The sequence below is a fragment of the Melozone crissalis genome, unplaced genomic scaffold (genome assembly GCF_028551555.1).
Source record: "Melozone crissalis strain CALT ecotype California unplaced genomic scaffold, PUWL_Pcris_2 ptg000081l_1, whole genome shotgun sequence".
Classification (NCBI taxonomy): domain Eukaryota; kingdom Metazoa; phylum Chordata; class Aves; order Passeriformes; family Passerellidae; genus Melozone; species Melozone crissalis.
This window is the reverse complement of record NW_026535858.1, coordinates 6,322,173-6,345,367: the sequence shown is the minus strand read 5'-3', so window position 1 is coordinate 6,345,367 and position 23,195 is coordinate 6,322,173. Positions and strand designations below refer to the sequence as shown.

The 23,195-nt window shown below is 46.0% G+C and overlaps 1 protein-coding gene across 2 annotated transcripts in view; it reads right to left on the bottom strand.

Moving 5' to 3' along the window:
* SLC24A3 (solute carrier family 24 member 3) overlaps positions 1-23,195 on the bottom strand; it is a 105,921-nt gene that overhangs the window by 39,840 nt on the left and 42,886 nt on the right. For both annotated transcript variants that reach the window (XM_054290526.1, XM_054290527.1), the window contains exons 3-6: positions 12,988-13,064; positions 5,320-5,394; positions 2,635-2,719; positions 1,445-1,548 (exon numbers count right to left, since the gene is read on the bottom strand). In XM_054290526.1, the coding sequence (XP_054146501.1) occupies positions 1,445-1,548; positions 2,635-2,719; positions 5,320-5,385 (255 nt within the window). In that variant the 5' untranslated portion in view covers positions 5,386-5,394; positions 12,988-13,064. The remainder of the gene's footprint in view (positions 1-1,444; positions 1,549-2,634; positions 2,720-5,319; positions 5,395-12,987; positions 13,065-23,195) is intronic.

The following is a 23,195-nucleotide window of genomic DNA, read 5'->3' as shown; positions in this document are numbered from 1 at the left end:
CCAGAGTTTTATCTAAAACATTGCAATTATTGACACTGACATTTCTTATTTGCTCACTAAAATCACAGCTCCACACGGTGACGTCAGTCATTCCAGTGCTCACCCACCCTCTGAGGGTTGGACTGCAGCAAAGAGGGGTTATGTGACTTGACAAAACCACACACAAATCATCAGCAGAGTCCCAAGGAAAACAAAGATGGGGCAAAGCAGTCAAAATCTCAACGCCTGGCTTGAAAGAAACTCACAGGCTATGTTTAGGATGACTTGAACTTCTGAAAGCTACCACGGCTGAAGATGTTTTACAAGAGCATTTTGGCTGTGATTTATCCTTCTGAAACAACAATCTCCCACCTGTAAAAGGCCTCTGACATTCTGACATTCTCTGTCAAGCCCCAAACTCCAGCAGGTCTTTTCCAAAGCTGTGGTTTGTAGCCAATTTTTAGCAGGTTTGAGGCATGCAATCAGTACAGTGGAGAATAAAAATCAGAATTGGCTCCTCTGCTATCATTAACTGCTAGACAGTTAATCACCTTCATTTGCATGAAAAAAGCAGCCTGAGAAGGAAGTCCTGTTGATGACATGAGAATACCTCTGGGGAGCAGAGCCTCGTGCCCTGGGAAGGCTTTGGTCATTAAAAATTTACCTCAATTAACTGGGTTTTCACAGTAAGAGTTACGGCAGAACCACTGACACACACAGCTGCCAGCTGCATGTTGCATGCAAATCAGGGCACGTGGGTGGTTAAAAAGCACTGCTGTGACCTTATCCTGAGGCCTCCTCACACTGAAAATGTTCACCTTCAGCCTGCAGAACTTCCCTGCTAATGAAAACAGAACTGAATCATAAGGAAAACAGAACTGGACCATAAGGAAAACCCCATCTCTCTGCGTGCTTTCCCACACTGACCAAGGTCTTCTTCTTCCACTGCCCTGTGCTGGTAACATGACTCTGCTTCTCCTCCTTACAAATAAGTCTGCACAGTAACACGCCAGAGAACATTTATGAGATTGTAAAAACACTTGGCATGTTGGCAAGTGTGAAGGTAAATGCAGATTCAGGTATTTAATTATACAGTCAATCATGTCTGCAATTCAGACAGCAGCTCAGATCTCACAGCTTAATTGCTTTAATTTCAGATGAATAGCTTGTGTTGTCAGCAGTGGTTTGACACGCTGGAGAGCAGTCACAAACTACACGAGGAGCAAACAACCAACATTTATTCCTCTGCCCACCCACACACCTTGGGCAGCTCAAAATGCCTGAGCTGACCTTTGCTGCTGCTGTTTTCCATTTCAAAAATGCAGGAGGAACAGCACAGGGCTCTATTAAAAACAGCAAAACCAGAGAAATTTGTGGCAAGGTGATGAACCTGGCATCTGATTTTGCAATACAGCCAAGGCACAGGGTGAAGCAAGAACTGTAAGGAATCATTAAATGCTCTTACCTGTCCTGCAAAAAGCCCACACACACCAATAATACAGAGGATGTTGAACACAGCCGAGCCCACGATGGTTCCAACGCCCACGTCTCCTTTTGTGATGAAAACACCTGAAAAACAAGTTCAAGAGAAGCTGTGTAAATGGGAAAGAGCTGACTTTTTTCACATAAAATTGCAGACCTCATACCCTATTAATGACTGTAAAGGCAAACTGCAGAGAGTTGTTTTCTGAGGGGGCCTGAATGGATTGTGTGATGGAAACCAAGTACATCCAAGTTATGAACTTCCTGCTATTGTGACCCAACATTATGGCAATTCACACCACAAAACACTGCAAGCTCATGGTAGCAGCTGGTGGGACACAAATCCACAGGAAGCTGTCTCCCCTAAGATATTCCCTGAGCAGTATTCTGCTCCTTCCCATATCCCCATCCCAACTGGCTTCAGTGGGATGAAGCTTCAGTAGAAGCTGGAGATGATTCAGAGCTGTCTGGCCACAGCTACTCACAAGCCTCTCAGGATGAGTTATGGGGCTATGCTACAAGCTTTTTTTCAGAGCTCTTCTGTCAAATTTGGTTAAAATTGGCCAATGAGGTTAATGGTGAGGGAGATGAACTGACACACACATGCATCACTGTGCTGCACAAAATCCTTTCCTTAGGAAGACAGCCTAAAAATAACACTCCATCTCCTGCTAGCTGTCAGTCTGCTTAAATTCACCTCTTGCTTTTAAGGTTCCAACACCAGTTCACATATTTTCTCCAACTTCAACCTTTTCTCAGAAACACAGAAGCCCTCACCTGCCAAGTGGAACAGGGCACCTGGCTGGTTACACCACAGCAGGAAAATGATCCTGGTGACCATCAGGGCTTCTCTAAGTCACCTGAAGGAATCTGGTTTTATTTTCACCCTGGTGCTGCACTACCCTTAACCAAAGGACAATCCCAACTTGGTGCAACTTAAGTCCCCAAATGATAAGGCTTTGCTTGTGCAATCAGACCTCTGCAGAGCACACAGCTTCACAGCAGGAACACTTCACCCTCTTGATGTGGTTGGGTAGAACATCACTTTGTAACACTGCCTGCAGTCCCACTTTCCCATTGCTGTGGGGACACTGAGAGTTTCCCAGGTTTTGCAACTTAAGGATGGTTGAATCCCTTCATCACACCTCCCATAAGCAGCAGCAGGTTCCTTACCTATGACAGATGTGAAGAGCTCAGGAGCAGAGCTTCCTGCTGCCATGAAAGTTGCCCCAGCCACATCTTCACTGAGATGCAAGCGCTGCAGAGAAATGCAGTCACTGATTAGCACACTAAGCAGCTCAAGGAATCTCTCTCCCAACATTAACCTGCCTGCTGAGAGTGGGTACCTGTAAAGTTTTGTGTAAACAAAGGTTAAGTATAGGGGAAAAGCCACCACAGGCCCTGGCTACTGAAGTGAGCATCACCTGGCAGAGGGCAGGTTATGTGACCAGTGACACTTTTAGAGAGGAGGGGAAGGTCACCACTGCAGCCAACAGGGAAGGCAGGTTCACCACTCATGGGTCTGTGTGCTCCACAACCCCAGCACCACACACCTCATCTTTCCCACTTTCACCTGTAAAGGGCAGGGCTAGGGCTCAGGCTTCATTCACCTCCAGCCACCTTCCCTGGCACAAGTTATGCCTTGCTTTACCCTCTCCTCACCCCCTTTCTCCTGGACTACATCACTGACCTCCTGTCCCTGTCCCTCAGCAGTACCCAGGGGCTGTCTAAAACCTGGGGCTTCTGGAAGGGAAAGGACCCACTGTTCTACAAAAACTTCATCAGCATATGCTGCTTCCAAAGGTTTCCTTGCTTAATTACACCCTCTGTGTTTGCACTCCCACTGTTCCATCTGCACCAGCTCCCATTGAGCCAGCACCCAACTGCATCTGCTCAGCAGATGCCACAAGGCACTGAAGAGGAGCAACAACCACCCTGAGCTGTTACTACACCAAGGCAGCAGCTGCCACTGTGGGAGCACAGGAAAGGCACCCAGGAGCATGGGGAAGGCAGCTCAGGGTGGTGGGAAGTGTCCCTGGCAGAGCTGGCTTTTGAGGCAGCCCCCCAGCCTGGCAGGACACAGCAAACCTCCCTCTGTCCCCATTCCCCTGCACACTGCAGGGCTCCTCTGCTGTTTCATTCTTGCCTGAGTACCTTTACACGGAGACAAGAGCAGAAATGCTCACAGCAGCCTTTTCTGAAGATTCCACAATGGGTATTCCTCAACCCTGAGGGAGGGTAACTCTATCCACTGCCCACACAGAGGTAACAACCCTTTGTACATAAATTATGGGGACAAGGGAAAAGGACAGGATGTGCCCTCACCAGGAGTGCCCTTGAAGCAGAAGACCACAGCAATGCTGGAGTGCTATAAAGCTTGTTTAACCTGATAAAATACAGATTTATGGAAAACTATTTTAAACAGGATTAAAACTATTGTGAAAGAAGTTCACAGGACCAGCGGCAGATCCTCAAAGGCCAGGTTCTTCTGCAGGATGCTCTGTGAAACTATGGAGACATCCATCCTACAACAGCTGCTGGAACTCATGGTGGTGCCTCTTGAGAGCAAAGCCACCAGCCAAGGTGGCACAGCCACCAGTCAGCTGTGCTGACATCATGGCAGGGTGGTTTGCCCTTGGGCATACTGACAGCACCCCAAAATACAAGCCTCTCCTGGACACTGCTCACTCAGCTCAGGTTTTGTTCACCCACAGACACCTGAGCCAGCTTCTAGAGCCACAGTTCCCAGTCAGGTTCACTTGCCTGGGAGAGAGGAAGTCAAAGAACTCAGTGTGTCCACATCCCCCAGCATCTCCTATCCCCACTCCCACACCAGTGCTCCCTCTCCTGAACCTTGCAATGGCGTTCCCCAGATTCAGCCCCAGAGGGTGCAGCAACTCTGCAGGACAGAAGCTCCTGCCTTATGTTGTTACCTTTCAGTTACCTCTATACTTAAGCACCAAAAGTGGAATTTCCTGGGGGCTTTTTTCTTTGATGATGCAAAAACAGGCCCACACAGCAGGGTGCTGAACTTCAAATATCAGATTAGTTTGGAGACAGCCTCCATCAGTGCTGTGAGCACAAATTATTTGCCCTGTCAGCTCCCACACCTCTCCCAGGGCCAGCACAGCCCACGCCCTGACGGGTGACACTTGTTCCCAGGCACATGGACAGGTGTCTTCTACAAATGGCACAGACCTCTCAGTGCCAAAACCAGCCATGTTCTCCCCTCACAGAGATTTCACTGCTGGAACTGACAGCAGATATGGCTCGCAGTAATTTTGGGCACATGGTCTGTGCTCGCTCTGTGGCTGTCCGAGCTGATTTAGGCAAAAATGTTCTCCTTGTCTTCTAAAATTTAGGCATCCTGACCTTACCAAAGAGAAACAGAGTCCCTTGTAATTGCTGGAAGCATTCACAAGCTTCTTTACAGCTGACCTAGCTGTCCCTGCTGCTTTACAACTCACACCCACACAACACAAGGTCTGACAGTCATGACTGTGAGGGCAGGGTACAAGATCCATGGATTTCTACCGGGATAAATCACCAGAGGTTTTTAATTTCTGTCAGCTAAGGCTAGGGCCTGGTGTTTCTGCAGAGACATCTGCAAAGACACACAAACAAGAGGCAGCAGAACCACCCCAGTGGGAATGCCTGGAGCACCTGGAGAGCCTGTCCTGCGAGGAAGAACACAGAGCTGAGTCAACACGCACACACGTCATGTTGAGCAGCAAGACAAGCAGCACAGGCAGCACTGCAGGACAACAGCAAATAAATACACCTTAAACACAGCCCAAGGCTCTCCAGAAGTGCTGTGAAAGCAGCACTAGAGGAAGGAACAGAACATCTAACACTCACTTCACAGATCTTCTCCAGCGAAGGGACGAAGAAGTCATCGCAGACGATTGCCAAGGCGTAGAACATGTACACAGCCTGCAAGGGAGGAGAGAGAGGGCTGAGTCTGGAGACTGTCACACACAACTGAGTGGCAGCATCCCAACCCATCCCAGGTTTCATTTGGTACAGACTTTGCAAGAAAATAAAATGTTCTTGCAAGAAGAACTCATAGAGCTGTCTGGGATCTAACTGAAAGATCATGGAGTATTTACCCGAAAGTTCTTATAAACTATCAAAAGCTGCCAATATTTTATCTTCACCATAAAGGCTGCTGTTTTTTTGGTTTCTTTTTTTTAATTCTCTGGACATTGCTAATCCACATAAAAATATTTTTGCTTTCCTTTTTTTTTACTCTGGACATTACTAAGCCACACTGAAGTACTTTCGCCTTCCTTTTTTTCCCTGTTGGGCAGTGCAAGGCTTTTCTATCACTGTGTTCTGTAAAAATCTAAACCCTGGAGGGGTAATTTTTGAAATCTAGTGTTCTGGAAAAGAAGCTTTTTTTCTGGACTGAAGTGCCCTGCCATGTCACCTAGGTCTCAGCAGTAAATCTTGCTGAACTTCACATAGGAAAAAATATAACCAAGGGGGAACACAGGACTCGAAAAGACACTGGGCCAATCAGTTCTTTAATTTCATGCAAGAAGCATTTAATCTGGGTTTCTGTACTATTAAACAGATTGTGCTGGTGCCTGATCTCTGCCCCAAGAAGCAAACAGCACAGTGTGGCTCACATGCACACAGCAAAGCCCTGGAGGGCAACCTGGCCCATCCTGCCCACAGGGAAGGAGCTCACTCCAGAGTTACTTCTACAAGCAGTGCAGCTCCAGTGACTGACTACAGCTGAGAGAAGTGGCCAATATTTGTAGAAAAATGGTGTATTAATCCTAGGGAACTACAGTTCCAAGCACATCACCAACAGGCTTTGCTTGTTGTTGGAGTCCTGCAGAAGCTCAGGCAATGCAAGGAGACCAGAGTATTTTTTTTCTGGAGAGAAAGCAGCAATAAAAATGGCCTCCAGTTTTTTTTCTTTTCTTCTTGTTTTGATTTTCCAGGAACAGGTTTAAATCCCCCAGCCCCACCAAAAACACAGATTCTAATTTGCCAGAGTTACAAGTTTGCTGCAAAAAAGGCAGTAATTACTGTACATCTCGGCCATGAAAACTTTTCGAGTTCAAAAATAACTCAAGTGTATTTTTTTCAGGATTAGAGAGGGAATTTCATCATAAATTATTTTGGCACAATCTTGACACAACAGGTGCTAGAATGTCACTTGGATAGTTTCTGTGCTTCTTTGTCCCTCATCATAAGCATGAGTAAGTGTAACTCAGGCTTTTTGAAAATCTTACTGCAAAACAGCCCCAAGGACCACAAGAGTAAGCAAAATTCCAGGTCTCCAACTCTGTTGGGTGCAGCAAAGAACCTGATCCTGCAAAGGGAGCACCAGCTGCTGACACAATACCAACTGTATCAACAGAGATAAAGGAAGATAGGAACAAGGATCAGAAAGGGCTCCAGAGAGTGATGTGGCCAAATTCCATTGAAACATAACAGATAAAGGGTGCCTAACTTCAGCTTAGATTTTTGATCTGCTGATCATAATAATCTGCAGTGAGTCATGCCCTCAGGGCCCTGCCCCAACACACAGTAATGCCTCTCAAGAAGGCTAATCTGTCCAGCAGCATCATTCCTGTAAAGTGAGCATGTCCTATCCATTTGACACAATCCACACCCACCTGGGCTTCCTGCACCTCCCAGAGGCAGGCAAGGGAGTGAAGGCCAAGGGGAGGCAGCATCCCATGCCCCAGAGCCCAGGTAGCCCACCCCAGATGCCCCCACACTTGCACTGCCTTGCACTGTAGGTGTCCACAGATGATGCCACGCTCCACAGGGCTCACAGAGGCACCAGGGCCACCAGTTCTTCAGTTTAGACAATTCCTTCTCTGGATTTTTAGATGCACATTCAAATGATCCCAGGGGAGGGATTGTGTCGCTTCCAGTGCACTCAAGACTGCCAAAGCATCTCCACATCCCAGCATCAAAGTGGAATCTCATGGTGTCCAGGTTTTGAGAGGGCACAACAACCACCTTCAAGGGTGACAAGGGAATTTGCTTTTGTCTGCCCATGCTTTCTCATTAGTAGGATCAGGTACAAGACAAAAGGCAAAAAGGGCACTGAAATGAGTAAGGAACAGAAAAATAAATGTGAAGGAACTGCCCCTCCAGGCTCTTGCTCATCCCCCCAGGAGTGGGGACTGTACCCCGGCTGCAGGAGCTGGAAGCACTAAAGCAAACCCACTGCACTCCTCAGGACGGAGTGCACTGACCAGACTGAGCCCACGGCACCTGCACACTCCAGCATTCCCTTTAATGACCTCACTGCTGTCACAAATCTCCTTTTGGCTCTGAGTCTTCCCTAAGTTCATTCAAGTGGGTGCAATAAAGTGCAAAGTGTCAGAATTGAAGGAGTATCTGGCTAAACTCCAGCCTTGTTCACAGCCTATATCACTGGAAGCTGCCCACAGTCAGTGAACACATGAGGATAGACACTGTGACTTCCTCGGAAGTTCTTTGAGCTTTTTGGTGGGGCTTGTTTGCTTGCTTCTTAAACAAACACAACAAAGCAATGTTTAGAGTTTGGGCCAGCAGGAACACAGGCAGGAGGGGGCTTTTTTATGCAAGAGGGAGGACAGGCAGGAGCATCAGGGAGGTCAGTCTGCATGGCACGTCCCGTGAGGAGAGGGCCAACATCACATCTTGAGATTTCAAGTAAGTCATCCTGAGGTTCCACCATGGAATCACATGGATTTTTCCTTCAGCACACAGCCCCCTGTCTTCATGGGCATCATGGGAGCAGCAGCTCTGGAAAGGAGCAGGGCAGCACAGACTGAAGGCTGTTCCACCTGAAAGTGCCACTGGGAATTAAGGAATTGGTTGGGGTAAGGGAATATGGCCTGTGCAATGGCAGCAGAGTACAACGTGGAGGACTCAACACACTAAATAAGGCTCAGCCCCAGTTTCATTCAGTTCTAAGTGATGATATGGGAGTCTTTAGGCAGGCAACACACTTTAAAAAACACACTCACTCCTCCTCCCCCTCAAAAGGGACATTAAAAATTAGGAAAATGCAATGGCTCTGCATAAAAGGATTATAAATGCCAGATTAAGTACCACATTAGAACTGATGTTAAAATGACAATTCTAACAAACAGAGATGCAATCTCTGCATCAAAGGTGATTAAGTTTCTTACTCAAAACACCTGCTCCGCTGCACAGCACAGAAATGGTCATTCTTCATGTTTGTCCAGCAGTCCTTTGAGCTTCCCATGACAGTCTCCACACTCAACCTCGCTTCACTGAGTGAAGGAAGCTTCTCACAAGAGAGCAGAATGCCGTGGAAGCAGCAATCCCTGCAGCCCTGCCTCCTCCCCAGGGGGCTGTGAAAGGCTGGGGTTGCTGCTGGCAGCAAAGCAGGGGTGGGGTGTCTGCTGCTGCCCCACAGACCCTGTCCTGGGGGCCAGGACTAGCAAGGGGCCACCCCTGAAACCACCTTAGCCAAGCACAGGGCTCTTCTCAACTCTGACTGCATCACAAACCTGTTGGAACCCAGGAAATTCCTCTGGCGGCCCTGGGGGGCTCAGACACCTTCACACAGAGCCCAAGACCCCTGTGCCTTTGATTCAGCCCTTGGAAAAAACAATTACCAACCCCTATATGAAAAAGTACAAGTTAAAAGGGTTTAATTAGAATAATAGTTTGTCACCAGGTGAAAAATATAAATTTTTTTGGGGTTTTTAGAATGGGGGCTCGGGGTCCTAAAAATGGAGGAATTTGGGCGTGCCCTGTCCTTCTTCTTTCTTTTTCCTAGCTTCCATCTTCTGGATGATGTTGGCATTTTTAGATTGGTTTAGAGTAGAAGCTCACTGTCTAACATAGGTGATAGGTATTGGGAAGTTATTGTAAATAATGTACATGTAGTTTTTAGTATTAAAAGGTAACACTGCCCCAGGGGTGGCCAGAGTGCCTCTGTCTGACCTGTTGAGTAGACCTTGACAAGCCAGGAGAAAGAATTTTATAGATAAGAAACTATTAACAACCTTGAGAATGAGAACAGAAGAGTTCTGACTCCTTCTTCATGCACCGGGCTGGGAAAAGAGACTTTCTAAGACATCTTGGGGTCACTCTGAGCAGCAGAGATTCCGAGACAAACCCACCTAAAACTCCATTGCTCGAGGGAAATTAAAAACCCCCAACCAAAGCAGAGAGCCACAGAGCCTGGGTTGACTCTGTCCAGCAGTTTGTGTACCATGATGTGCCCAGCAGTTTGTGTACCATGATGTGTCCAGCAGTTTGTGCACCATGATGTGCCCAGCAGTTTGTGCACCATGATGTGCCCAGCAGTTGGTGTACCACGATGTGCCCAGCAGTTTGTGCACCATGATGTGCCCAGCAGTTTGTGTACCATGATGTGCCCAGCAGTTGGTGCACCATGATGTGCCCAGCAGTTGGTGCACCATGATGTGCCCAGCAGGTTGTGCACCATGATGTGCCCAGCAGTTGGTGCACCATGATGTGCCCAGCAGTGCTCCCACAGACGGCCAGGGCACTGTGGAAATGAACCCCCTAATGAGACAGCCCTGTGCTGCAGGAATGAGATGTGTCTGGCTACTGACCCGATGCAGAAACAGAGACAGGGCCCGTCCAGGGCGACCTACATTCCCCAGCTGCTGGCAGGAGGGAGGCAGGGGCTGTCAGAGCCTGTTCCCATGGCTACAGGAGGCAGTGGCAAGGCAGGAGCAGGAGGGATGGATGGCTGAGCACACACGCTGCTCCTCCACCCTGCTCTGCCCAGGGACAGGCTCAGCTCTGACCATGCAAAGGCTCCTCACGCTGGCAAGACAAAATATCCTGGCTCTGCACTCCAGACCTGCTGGAGGAGGCTGGGAAAGGAGGAAGCAACACTGTGCTGTCAAAACACCAGGGTAATGCAGAGACCCAAACCCCCCATTCTCTCTCAAATTCCCCTTGGGAATTTCTCAGCAAAGCCATTTCCCTCCTGTCTGGAGTGGGTAACTGGTGCAAGTGCCCCTGAGCATGGCAGGGCTGAAGAGCCGCAGGAGGACATCAGGAACAAAATGAAACCCAGTAAAAGGCTAAGAGAGCACCTACACATCCTTCCAGCACCCAAAGGGACTGCAGGAGAGCTGGAGAGGAACTTTGACACGGGCTTGGAGTGACAGGACAAGGGGGAATGGCTTCATGCTGACAGAGGGCACAGTAGATTGGGTATTGGGAAGAAATTCTTCCCCGTGAGGGGGCTGAGGCCCTGGCACAGGGTGCCCAGAGAAGCTGTGGCTGCCCCTGGGTCCCTGCAAGTGTCCAAGGCCAGGCTGGACAAAGCTTGGAGCACCCTGGGATAGTGGGAGGTGTCCCAGCCCATAGCAGGGGAGCTGGAATGGGATCATGTGTAAGGTTCCCTCCAATCCAACCTACTATGATTCTACAAACAGTGATGTTAAGATTGCAAAAAGAAGCCCCTGGGTGCTGGGGAGCTCCCAGGCTGCAGGAACAGCGCCAGACTTAAAATCCAGACCCAGGCCCCTCCAAACTGAACATCCCAAACCAGTGACTTAGTGGGGAGTTACTCAGCACCTCATGGAAATGATGAATGGCAGTGAAGCAGTCAGCTGCTGAGCTCTGAAAAAGTATCCAGGAGAAATTAAACATCATAACTCTAACCTGTAATATGGCCTCAGTGGCCCACTTCTCCTTCAAACCAAAGTATTTTCAGTTCAGACCTAAAACTATTGCTGACCTGCCCATTTTTCCTACATTTTTCAAGTGTTTAGGGATTAACTTTCATTTTTGTGAAGTATCAGACCATGTTTAGTAATTCTCACAGCCCCACTGTGAAGATTTGCTGGGATCTTTTTTCCCTTTTAATTAAACATTAGGGAGAGGATGCCCTGGGAAGCCTCCTGCTCTTCCCAAGGTCTCTGTGATAGCTTTTGTCCCATTCCTCTGGCTTCTGGAAAACCAGCTTTGCCTTGATGTCCTTCAGAATTAAACATGAAAGTACAGGCAAAGGGGCAGAACAACATTTTTACTGAAATGAACAGAGACTATGTAAGGGGAGGTCACTAACATGAGAAGCATGGTGATGACCCCTAATCACCACTGCATTGTTCTCCCTACCATTACAGAGCCCCTTTTACAGTCCAGTTTCCTCAAACCCACGAAGAAACCTCAGTAGAGGCAAAAAAACTCTGTGTCTGTATCCTCCTTCCCCTAAAAAGCGAATTTCTGCTTCTGCTCTGATTTCATCACACGTTCGGTAACTATTTCTGGGAGGTAAAAAACAGAACTGGAGGTTCAGAGCACCCCTTCCAACCCAGACTAGAGGCAGGCTGTTAAATGCTAACATTTTCTGTTTTATCTGAATATAATTTTTTACTTTGACAAGAGTTTTTCTCCAGCTACCTCAGTACTGGAGAGGCTGAATCCAGCCAGGTTCTGCACCTCAAGGACCACAAGACAAAAGTGTGTTCAGTAAATTTTCCCAAGTCTACCAAACTGCTGCAGAGAACAATGGAGCACCCATGGAACAGTGGATGGAGGGAGCTGCCTTGCTGTTTGCTAGCAGGGAAGGAACTGAGTATATTTCTGCTGGGACAGTGGATGCTTTTCTACTTCTCATTAAAAACAGATTTTTCTCTTTATTCTGAACTAGACAGTTCAGTCCTCCAGACTCCATTTTGGTACATGTTAAAGGCACACTCACAACTGAATTTATATATGAATTTTTAGGAGTATTCTTGTTGGTGATATAAAATCCAGCTCGGGTCCAGTGCTCAGTTTCCAAAACATTTCAAAGCTCAATGTTCCCATGGAAACTTGAGATTCTTGAACTTGCCAGGCACGGTCAATAGCAACGTTACTCAACAAATTTCTTCAGCTATTTAGCCAAAATAAAATCCTTACACAGAGGGCTCACATTAAAATACACAATGCAATCTAATTTATGCTCAAAAAGAAATCATGAATCACTTCTCACAGCTAATGGTGACTGCTCATTTAAGCTGACTAAAAATTGTTAAAAGCATTTGACTAAAAATTGTTGAAAGCTTCTAAACATTCATTAGGAGCAGGTATTTTCTTGGCTGTTTAAGAATGCCTCTGATGTAACTCAAAGAGCTGATAAAGCAAACTTTCCAATCCATGTAATGCCATGGATATTTCTATGTCAATTATTCCATCCCATAAACTTCAGAGTGTTCCAGAGTTACTTCTTGCAGAACTCTGTATCTTTTAGCTCTCTGACATTTGGTTTTCATCTTAAAGATGCCAAACTGTCCCAATTTCAGAGACAACTTTCTTTTTATTGTGGCCTGACGCTCTGATGGTGTCTACAGAAAGAATGAAAATGAGAAGTGAGTTTAAACCATCCTTCCATTATTGACTCCTTTATATCAGAAGATCCCAAGAACAAAAAGCATCACATCCCTGACTTCACAGTCCATCCAGGAGATGAAAATGCACTGAAGAGAAAATAACTTCAATCAGAGCTCCTGAGCACACAAGGCCCTGTCCGTGCCAGCAGGAGAAGAAAGGCAAAGTCACAACACTTACACAGAGGACGTGCAGGACAACAGCTCCATGTCTCCTGTCCTCGTTGGTGAAGATGTCATTGGGGAACTCATGGAGAGCTGCAAAAAGCAGGGAGGGGGGAAAGAAAGCTCAGATGTTTAATCAGCTCCTCACACCCACCCCACGAGCTGCTCAGTAGCACAGAGAGAGGCGCCCAACCCAGCCCTGCGGCCGCTGCCACGGGCTCTGCCTCACCTCCCTGGGGCTCAGCTTACCTTGAACTCAGGCACCTCCTTCCCCAAATTTTACTGTGCCATTTCCTGCTGTGGCCAGCACCACCCTGTGACCCACAGATGCCCCCCTAGAGCACAGTACGGCTCCTTCCTCGAGGGAAGCACTCAGAGCAGGTGCAACATCTCCTGCAGGGGTTGGCAGCTCTCTTCCCACTGCCCAGCAGTCCACAGAACCATGGAGAGGAGCACAGCAAGCACCTCACAGCCTTTGCTGCAAATGCACTGTTGCAAGTCACCAAAAGACAAATTCCCTCCATTTGCTCAAATGCCTTATTACTGCTCTGGATGTTAATTGGATTATAAAGCTCTTAAGAACAGCCTGCCAATTAGGCTGCAGGAATGGCTTTGGGTTATAAATCAAAAAGCCAGTGTGAAGATGATGGTCTAGCATTCAAGTGCTTCTCAGTAATTCCAGATTTTGAAACAACAGCATTCTTCTAATGGTCAGTTCTTCACATTCAGCCATCAGCTGGAAAAAATCAAACTGCCTTTCACATCTTTAGCAGGCTCCTTCTGCCTTTCACATCTTTAGCATTAATAAAGCTCCAGCAATAGGGACTTAATTAGCAATTGCACAGAAGATTAAATGGAAAAACAATCCAGCTTACTCTCCTGGTTTTGCTGCCTCTGAAGCAATAACTAAGCAAAAGGCAGCTGCATTTTAATTTTGCTCCTCATGCAAGCAACAGCTCTACCCAGGCACTGCACCAGAGGAGGAAATCACTCTTTTTTACATACAGTCTTTTATCCAAAGGCTCAGCTTATTACTGCTAATTGTATTCCTATGGATTGGAAAATTCTATAAGGAGTCTTAACAAATTAGCAGAAGCATCTTTAAAATAGCCACAACAGAGGAACACAGCAATACCCTTGTCCTTTATGAGAACCAGCAATGGCTGTGACTTTTCATCACCAGTCAGGACTCACCCACCAGGTGAGCTTCCAGGAGCTGTGATTCCTTCTTTCCAAGGCAGAACAAGTCCTGCCAGGCTGCCTTCAACTCCCACCCCAGCACATTTGCTGTGTTAGAACTGCCAAAGGTTGCCAGAAACATCTGTGTTAGGTGTGCAGCCTAAGGAAGTAGTCAGGGAGGTACCAGCACAAGGAGAGGAGTGAGGAAAACCCCAACAAGCAACACAAAACACTGTGGAAGTTGAGAGACAACAAAGGTAAATCAGGTGGAAAGGATTCATCCTTCCTCAGCAAAACATCGTTATGTCAAAATCCAGCGTTTCCCTCAAAGCTTTAAGAAAAACTCCTGACCAAAGGAAACACAGGGAGGTGTGCCTGCAGCAATATGCAGAATTGTTTGCCAATACACGTGTGTGTGCTTCCCCTCCTCCTGCAGCTGCCTCTGAGACTTTACATTCATTACAGACAGATGATAAAAATACAATCCCTTTATCAAGAGCCTCTGGGAGGTTCAAGGAGCCTGAAGTGCGCCTAAGGTAAAGGCATAAGGGGAAAAAACAGTGCAAAAATAGCATAAGCTGTCTTTAGTGTAGTGTCTGGGAATCCTGGCCCTCCTTCCTGCGCACAGCAGAAATGCCCAGTGCTCCCTCAGGCAGGAAATGCACCTACTTTTCAGAGAAAATCCAAAATGTCCATCAGCACATCCTCCACAACATGGTCCCCAACACAAACACATTCAGTGGGTTACACTGGGAAACATGCAATTATAAACTAATGTATGCAAATCTGAAATCTGCTGCATTTTTATTAGCTGCATCAGGTGCAGATGAGTACAGATAAGAGGAGAGCTTTGCAAAGCACAGGAGCTCCTTTCTAAGAAGAAATAAAGGGTGCTGCTGGAACACCACTCCAACAACAGCTGCCCTATTTAGTGGATTATAAAAGCCCAGACAGTTTGTTATTTCACTAAAAGAGTCCCCAGCCTTTTTCAGAAAATAGGTGCAGATTTTGCCAGGTTTATTTTGATTGCACAGAAAAAACCCCAACCACCCTGCCAACGAACCTAAACTCAAAGAATAAAAGACTTCTGCCTGATAATCCACTCTGGTCCTGCAGACTTGGCAGGTATCAGATTGGAGCAGCAAAAGGGCAGGATCATCACAGAGCTTATTTAGCACTTCCCCAGTTACCTCCTGCATTGTGGGCATCAGGCACAACTCCCAGTGCATTTCCCAGGGGGTTCCAGCCCTTGGACATACACAACTCAGTCTCAGTTTTCAGTTCCTGAGGGTCACATTCCCAGAAAACCAAGGGCTGAACAACACTCTTTCCAAGGGTGCAGTTCTACCTTGCACTGGGGCAACTTGTAGAACCGTGAATTAATATAAGGATCATTCACATAACTGGAATTAGATGGCCATTAGCAAGGTATGGATTGGCCTTGGAAAGGGAGCAACATATTGCAGGAACAGATGAGCATTACGTGTGAGAAGCTGTGCTGTTTTGCACTTGACCCCAGGTGTTCTGACAGGCGGCTGTGCAGCACATGGACCCCACACCTTTTGGGGACACCATCAAAAGGGTATGGCCAGATTCAGACAAAATATCTGGATCTACACCTGCCAAGAGAAAATTATTTTCGTCATACTACAATGAGCTGGAATTAATTCTTGTCCTGTTATTCTCAGTTAGTGTGCAAAATTGGAATCCTGTTCAGCCCAGGCCACAGGTGATTTACAGAAGGTTCTGCACTGGCTGACACAACACAAACCTGTCTCTGCCCAGACCAGGTGTGCAGGGAAGGTGCTGCTCCACCTCTCCTCAGGGTGGCACTTTCCACAACCCTCTTCCCAGCTCCTCCTTTCCCTCCCACATTTAATGTTCCCACCTCTCCAAAAGGATTACTTTTCCAAAAATCCAGCACTGTACTGGAGCAATAGTTCTAAATGCTGTGACACCCACTTATTTTTTTAGGAAGTCTTTATATTGGTAGCCAGTGTTTCTACTCTGGGAACAAGAAAACCCTTGGGAAATCTCCCACAGCTTTAAGAAATGAAAGATGTTCAGCCTGGCCAGTGAGTTACCAGCAAATTTACAGCCTTGGTTCGTTTTCTCATGCTGTCCTCACAATTCCTTCTCTGTGAATTCTGCTATTGTCACCTATGACATATATATATATATATATATATATATATATATAAAAATATATAAATATATATATACACACACACACACACACATATATATATGTACCTTTAAATATATAATATATTTTTATATATATTTAATATACATATTATTTATATAAATATATATAATATAAAAATATATTCTATATATAAATATAAAATAAATTTAAATATATAAGATATAAATAATACATATATAATATATATAAATATGTTAAAATGAAATATATATTACATATATTGTATGTAATACATATACATAATATATATATATTTAAATATATATTTAAAGATATTTTATATAAAATATAAATAAATTATCTATAAATATAAATATATAAATGTATAAATATATTTATTTATATATATATATATATATAAAAAATGTTTTACTCTCTACTAAGTGAAAATGGTGCTTACATTGCAGTGGCACGAGCCAAAATGCAAAGAGAGCCAAACTATGGTGATACATCAATAATAAAACATTTTGCTAATGTTTCACTCCTGTCTCCACTTTGCTGCAAAGCAGCAACTGAAGCAGCACGGGGCACAGAGCCCACACTAAATCATGCAGCATGCCCAGAGGAACCATCCCACACCCTGCAGGGGCTTTCCAGGCTCTGTGCCTGGCCCTGGGGGACAGTCACCCAACAGAGGTGGCAGCAAGAGGCAGAGGGGTGGGAGCATTCCTGCTGGAGCCACTGAGGCTGGCCAGGTACCTGCTCCAGACAGGGCAGGTGTGGTGTGAACAGAATGGGACAGGTCTGTGTTTCTACTGAGTAACTTATGCATGGGCTGGGGGAAGAAAGGAGGGAGGAGACGGAGGAATATGAGATGGTGAACCCTGTGCACCACGGGGAATTCAGAGCTGGCAGCTCATTTCCGTGGGAAGTGAGAACAAACATTACTCCCTGCTACTCTGGAGAGAAATCCCAGCCTGAAAGCAGCGGCCAGAGCAGCTCCCAGGGCCCTGCACCCACGGAGCAGCCCCACAGCACCAATTCCAGGGAGGGCAGCTCTGGCCAGGCTGGAGGGCTGCTTTACCTGGCTGTAAACATGCACATAGCCACAGCATGCATGGTTCTGTGGGTGTCCCCAAAATCTGAGCAGCTTGTCATTCCATACACCTCTGGCCGACAATTCTCCAGAATTCCATGTGTTCAGAACTGTGCAGAAAGTGCAAAATGCATCTCCTTTGAAAGAAGCACGTGAAAAGCCCAGCCCTGCACACTCCTCACTCCCCAGAATCAAGCCCTGCTCCATCATGGGGCTCTTTCCCTATGCCAGCTGCACACACACTCTCCTGGTGCTTTCCCCCACTGCAGGAAGCACAGCCCTGAAGGAACAAACCCCTAAACACAAGCAGAGCCCTTGTGAAGTCAAAAAGGCTCTGCCTTGGCTGCAGTGCAAATGAGTTGCTTGCAAGGTCAGAGGTGCATTGAGATCCAAGGACAACAAGCACATATATCTCAGCAAAAATGGGGGAGAAATCAGAAATAATAAATAATATGCTACAGCATATGGGTCAGAGAGAGTTTAAGTCAAATAACAGCAGCAAGTGACCTTTAAAGAGAAGGTTATACTTTCCTTTGTTCAGTACAGGAACTAATTTCTGTCACAGCAAGAATCTGGCAATTGTTTCCCAGGATCTTTGAGCTTTTATCGTCCCGTGTTTCACTTGACCATGCTATAGTTAAGCTGCATATATATATATATATATATATATATATAAAATATAGTATCTTATATATATATATATATAAAATATATAGTATCTTATATATATAATACATACTATATATAAATATATATTTATATATTTTAAATTTATATATGAATATATAAAAATATATGTTCTATTACAATATATAATATATAATATATAATGTATAATGTATATTCTATATATAATATAAATATATATTCTATATATTATATAGAATAATATATAAAAAAATATATAATATGTAATACTATATATAATAGATATTTTAAAGAATATATATAATGTATCTATATAAGCTGCTTATACATTTTTAATATATTTTTATATATATAAAAAATATATTAAAAATGTATATATATGTATATATATAATGTGTGCTTAAGCTGACAGAGGGCAGGGGTAAATTGGATACCAGGAAAAATTCTTCCCTGTGAGAAGAAAAAGACCAGGCAGCCCAGAAAAGCTCTGGCTGCCCCTGGATCCCTGCAAGTGCCCAAGGCCAGTTTAAATGGAGCTTGGAGCACCCTGGGATGGTGCCAAGTGTCCCTGTCCATGGCAGGGGGTGCCACTGTACAGGTTTTCATGTCCCTTCCAACCTTTCTGGGATTCTGCAGCAGATTTTGCTCTGCTCTGTGCCCCATCCTGAGCAGCAACTGCTCCCTGTGAGAGGCAGCACAGGCAGCTATCAGCACAAGTGCCAGTGGTACAACTTTTACAGACCTGAGCACAGCTGGTGCTGGATCAAGATGTTACCCTTGACAAATGCAAATCACTTCTGCAAAGTGATCCATTATCAGCCACGCACTCTGGGCAGAAATAGCTGGTACTGGAAGGCTCTTAGCAAAACCAAACAAGAAGAACAAAAGCCAAGCAAGAAAAGAACAAATGCCCGGTTGGTTCCTGTCCTCACACGAACTGCCAGAAATTCCTAATAATTTAGTGGCTTAATTACAGCTATTCTGGAGTTCCCAGACTTCTTCTGATTTGGAACGGAATACAGTCCCTCTTTCATTAGCTTTATTTTGGGTAACAAATATTTATATTGTGTTCACATCCATGGGCAGGCTAACCAAAAAAGGCAACTTTACAGAAGCACTTCTATAAAGCCACCTGGAAAGGAAGAGATGCTGCTGTCACCTCTCTGCTTTTCTGGGGGATGGGAAAGGGAGGGACTTTTTAATCTCTCAGCATCCCAAGTACTGGATGCAGGGATGCCATGAGCTCAAAGGAGGGGAGCAAATTCCCCTGGGAATATAGGGGTGGGTGGGAACCTGGATTGGAGCATATTAAAAAAAAACCCAAAACAACCTCCTGCAAAGAGTCAAACTTTCGGATTTTGCCAGAAACATGTTTAAAGTTGTGGCTTAAACACGTGGTCCAGGAATAAAGGCAGCTTCAACACGGGCTGGCAGTGGCAAGCAGCAGGGCAATGCCACTGTGTGCACCTGGAATGTGGCACAGGGACAGCACCTTGGGCCAGAGGAGGATGTGAGGGGCACAGAGACCCTGGAGTCACAGAACCCTTTGGGCTGGACAAGCCCTCACAGGTCACAGAGTGCAGCCCCCAAGCCAGCACTGCCCTCCTGCCAAAGCAGCCTCTGCTCCAGGCCTCCCCAAAGCCATCAGGGCAGGGATTTACTGCCTGCAAATGAATTTCAACATTTGAACTGTCCAGGTTCATCTGTGGAGCAGCTCTAATATGCTTTAAGCTCCACTGAATGTATAAATGCTTAAAGCCATTACAATCTCTGCTATTTTACATTAGGCATCCCATTAAGTATTTTCTTACTTTGATGTAATCAGTGTTTACCATTATTTGGAGATTGGTTCTGGATAATGAGGACACATGGCCTGTGTCCCCTAGAGGCCCAGAGTTGCTTGTAAAGGCAGGGCAGCCCTGCCATGACAGGGAGCCCCTGTCCTGACACCCTGGGGAGCACAGGACAGGACCCAAAACGTGTTAGGATTTTCCATTTAAGCTTAAATGACACCCAGAGGATCTGGTCCCTTCCCCTCTCAGCCACAACAGAAGCAATTTTCCTTTCCCATTTACAACACAAGGTGCTTAAAGTGCTCACGCACTTAAATCTTATGGAAATTATGTTTAGCAAATCAGAGACATCCATCATTTAGCTCTTTGCATGTAAAACTGGCAGGGAAAATTTCCATTCCAAAATTGCAAGGTTAAAATGCTACACCTACCTAAAGCATCTATAAAAGGAAATTAGAGCAATTCTTTACTTTGATAGAGCAATAAAAGTACATTAGAAGGGAATTCTTGGGGGTGTAAACATTAGCATGGGAGGGACTGTCAGGTGACAAAGCTCTCAGGATGACAGCCAGCCTTTTCCAAGGCATCCAACACCTCTGGCTTCAGCTTGGCTTGGATCAGCCACAAGCCCAGCTCTTCTGGAAGAAAGCTGCAGTCAGCTCTCTGGCTGAAACCCACAGCACAGGGGTCTTACTTGTGCCCTCATCACATCTTCTCCAGCTCCTTTTGCAGTTCATTGGTATTTCTGAACACCCCTCTGCTCCTCCAAGCGTAGCTCAGACCCTCAGCTCACACCTGACAGGTTCCTCAGTTACCTGCTCATGGTCTGGCCATTATTAAATTCAATTTTTCAATTTTACTGCACTGTGATGCAGTAGCTGAAAATGTCCAGGTTCAACTGGGAGGTTTCTCAGCCCCCTTATTATCCTGCCACCAGCGATTCCCTTACTCCAGGCTGAGATTTCAACAATTTTCTCAGTGTTACATGCATCCATCATACACCTGGCAATGACCATCTCAGAGAAGACTGGGACACGTGCTGTCCCAAGAAATGGGATGAAACACATTATTTTTAAAAAGAGTCTGGGCAACTGCACCATTCTGCTGAGCAGAGTGAGATGGGAACTGGGGATGGCTGTGGAAAGGAGAGAATGCAGCAAGCAAGATCTTCCATGGATGGGAACCACCACAGCCTTGTCTAAACAAACCAATTGCTTTCCAGCAATTAGCACTGACTAAGGACCAATGTGACTCCCACAGCAAGGCTGCTACAACACCCTTTGGCATCAGTGCCCTCAGAGGGCTGAGGTCAGTGAAACTGGGGGTTCTGGCTCTCCAGCACAGCCTGACAGAGTGCACAGTTTCTGTTCCCCACATCTCACCTCTGAACTGCACAGGAAGCTCGAGAGATTTTTTGTCTCCTTTGTAATTATCTATAAAGTGCCATTCTTCCTTCTTACTCTCATTTTGTCCAGGAGAGCATCCCTGATGGGGGAGCTCAGGGCTGCTCAGGGGACCAAGCACCATCAGGGTCCAGATCTTTGGAAAACCCACACCCAGGCTTTGCTCTGTCCTGTGTCACATGGCAGAGCTGGGTCCTGCCCTTTCCTCTGGGGTCCCACTGACAGATTTCAGTTTTGCTTTCCTGTTTTCCTCCTAGCTGGTTCCTACAGGGAAGAAGAAGTGGTTCAGTTTATTCTGTGACTGTGGGGAAAAGTGAACACGCAGCTCATGCAGATGAAGCAAAGCACACAGCAGGTCCCTCTGCAGTTATGCATTTTGCTTTATGGTGACAGGCAGGCTTAGAGCCCAATCTCCAGCATAAAAATCACATCAATCAATGTCAGCATACTGTTCATACATCAGAAAGACAATACTGGCTTTAAATAGGTACCAGTGGTTGCAGAAGACGAGGCGTTTCCAGAACTCCATCTCCGAAGCGCCTTTCATCTCACCCAGAAACTGAAAGCCCCTAAATATAGGACTACTGTTAAAAATTCATGAGTTTCAGCAGCTATTTATCAAAGTCATGGGAATAGGATATTTTCATGATGGTGAATGGCTTGACATTCATTACTAATAAGCAAATGTGCCCTTTATTACCATTTTAGCAGAGAACATTGCTACTGATACCCAAGGAACATTGCATTACCACTGGGCCTCAGCATTAGCTCTGCTACAATACACACATCACTCCTGCCATCTGGATGCCTCATGCTTGTTAGCTCCCAAATGATGATGTGCACGAGGCCAGCTCCCTGGAGCTTGACCACACCAGGCTGCTGGGAAGCTCTGTCCCAAAGGTGGGACTCCTCTCCGTGAGCTGCACCCCAGATCACTCCTACAGTGATCCCTCCTCCCTCCAGGCCCCTGGGTGCCCTCAGCAGAGTCCCAGAACCTTGGTGGCAGTGGCCTCTGGACACAGGCAACACCCCCTGCTCACTGCAGTGACATGTGCCCCATGGCAGGTGACAATGCTGACTGAGGCACCAACAAGGGCAGCTCCTTTCACAGCCTCCCACCACAATCATTTGACCTTAAAGGATCAATCAGAATGAAGAAGAAGTGAAAGAATAGTGATGGTTTAAGTTTCTCATGTCTTTTGTACATGCAAACATTTATACACTTTCTGTGTTGACATGGAAAAAGCATTCATTGCTGTCTGCTGGAAGAAAGGAGAAGCAGAGAGGAAGGAGGAGCCCCCTCATCTCCCTCACATGACAGGAGAAAGCTGGACACAAAAAAGGTTTGATTTCAGTGGATCCCCAAGAATTTGTTATTCCAAACAATCAGAGGGAGCTCCAAGGCCAGCTGTAATTACATCTAAATCCCCACACAGGCAGAACTCTTTTATGTGTGGTTGGAGAAAGGACCATCTGTTTTACTAAGGTACTAGTGGGCTCTTTTTTAATTTTCTGTTTTATCCCAATTATATCCTTTCCTCCCCTTCCTCCCTAAATGGAAGCATTGCATTGCTAATATCCAGAGTCTTAAAATAAGATTATGTTTTCAAATGAGAGAGTCTTCAAAGTCTTTAAATACCTTAAAACGGTGAGCCTGACTTTCAATCAATTCCAGAGGATACACTTACAACTTCATTTATTCTGGAAGAGCCTACATTTACCAGGCAAAAAAATGAGAAGCATTCAGGGGAAGTGCCTCCAGCCCCTCCTTTGATGAGCACCCCAGAACCTCTCTCTGGTGCTCCTCCAGAGCTCCAGACCTGCTGAAGGAGGAGAAGGGAGAGTGCGGTCCTGGTTTCAGAGGACCACTGGCCACCAGCCAGCAGGAAGGGAACCATGACACAGCAATCTGTGAGGGCTTTTAAGCTATTTCTCCTCTTGCAGCCCCTCCTAGCT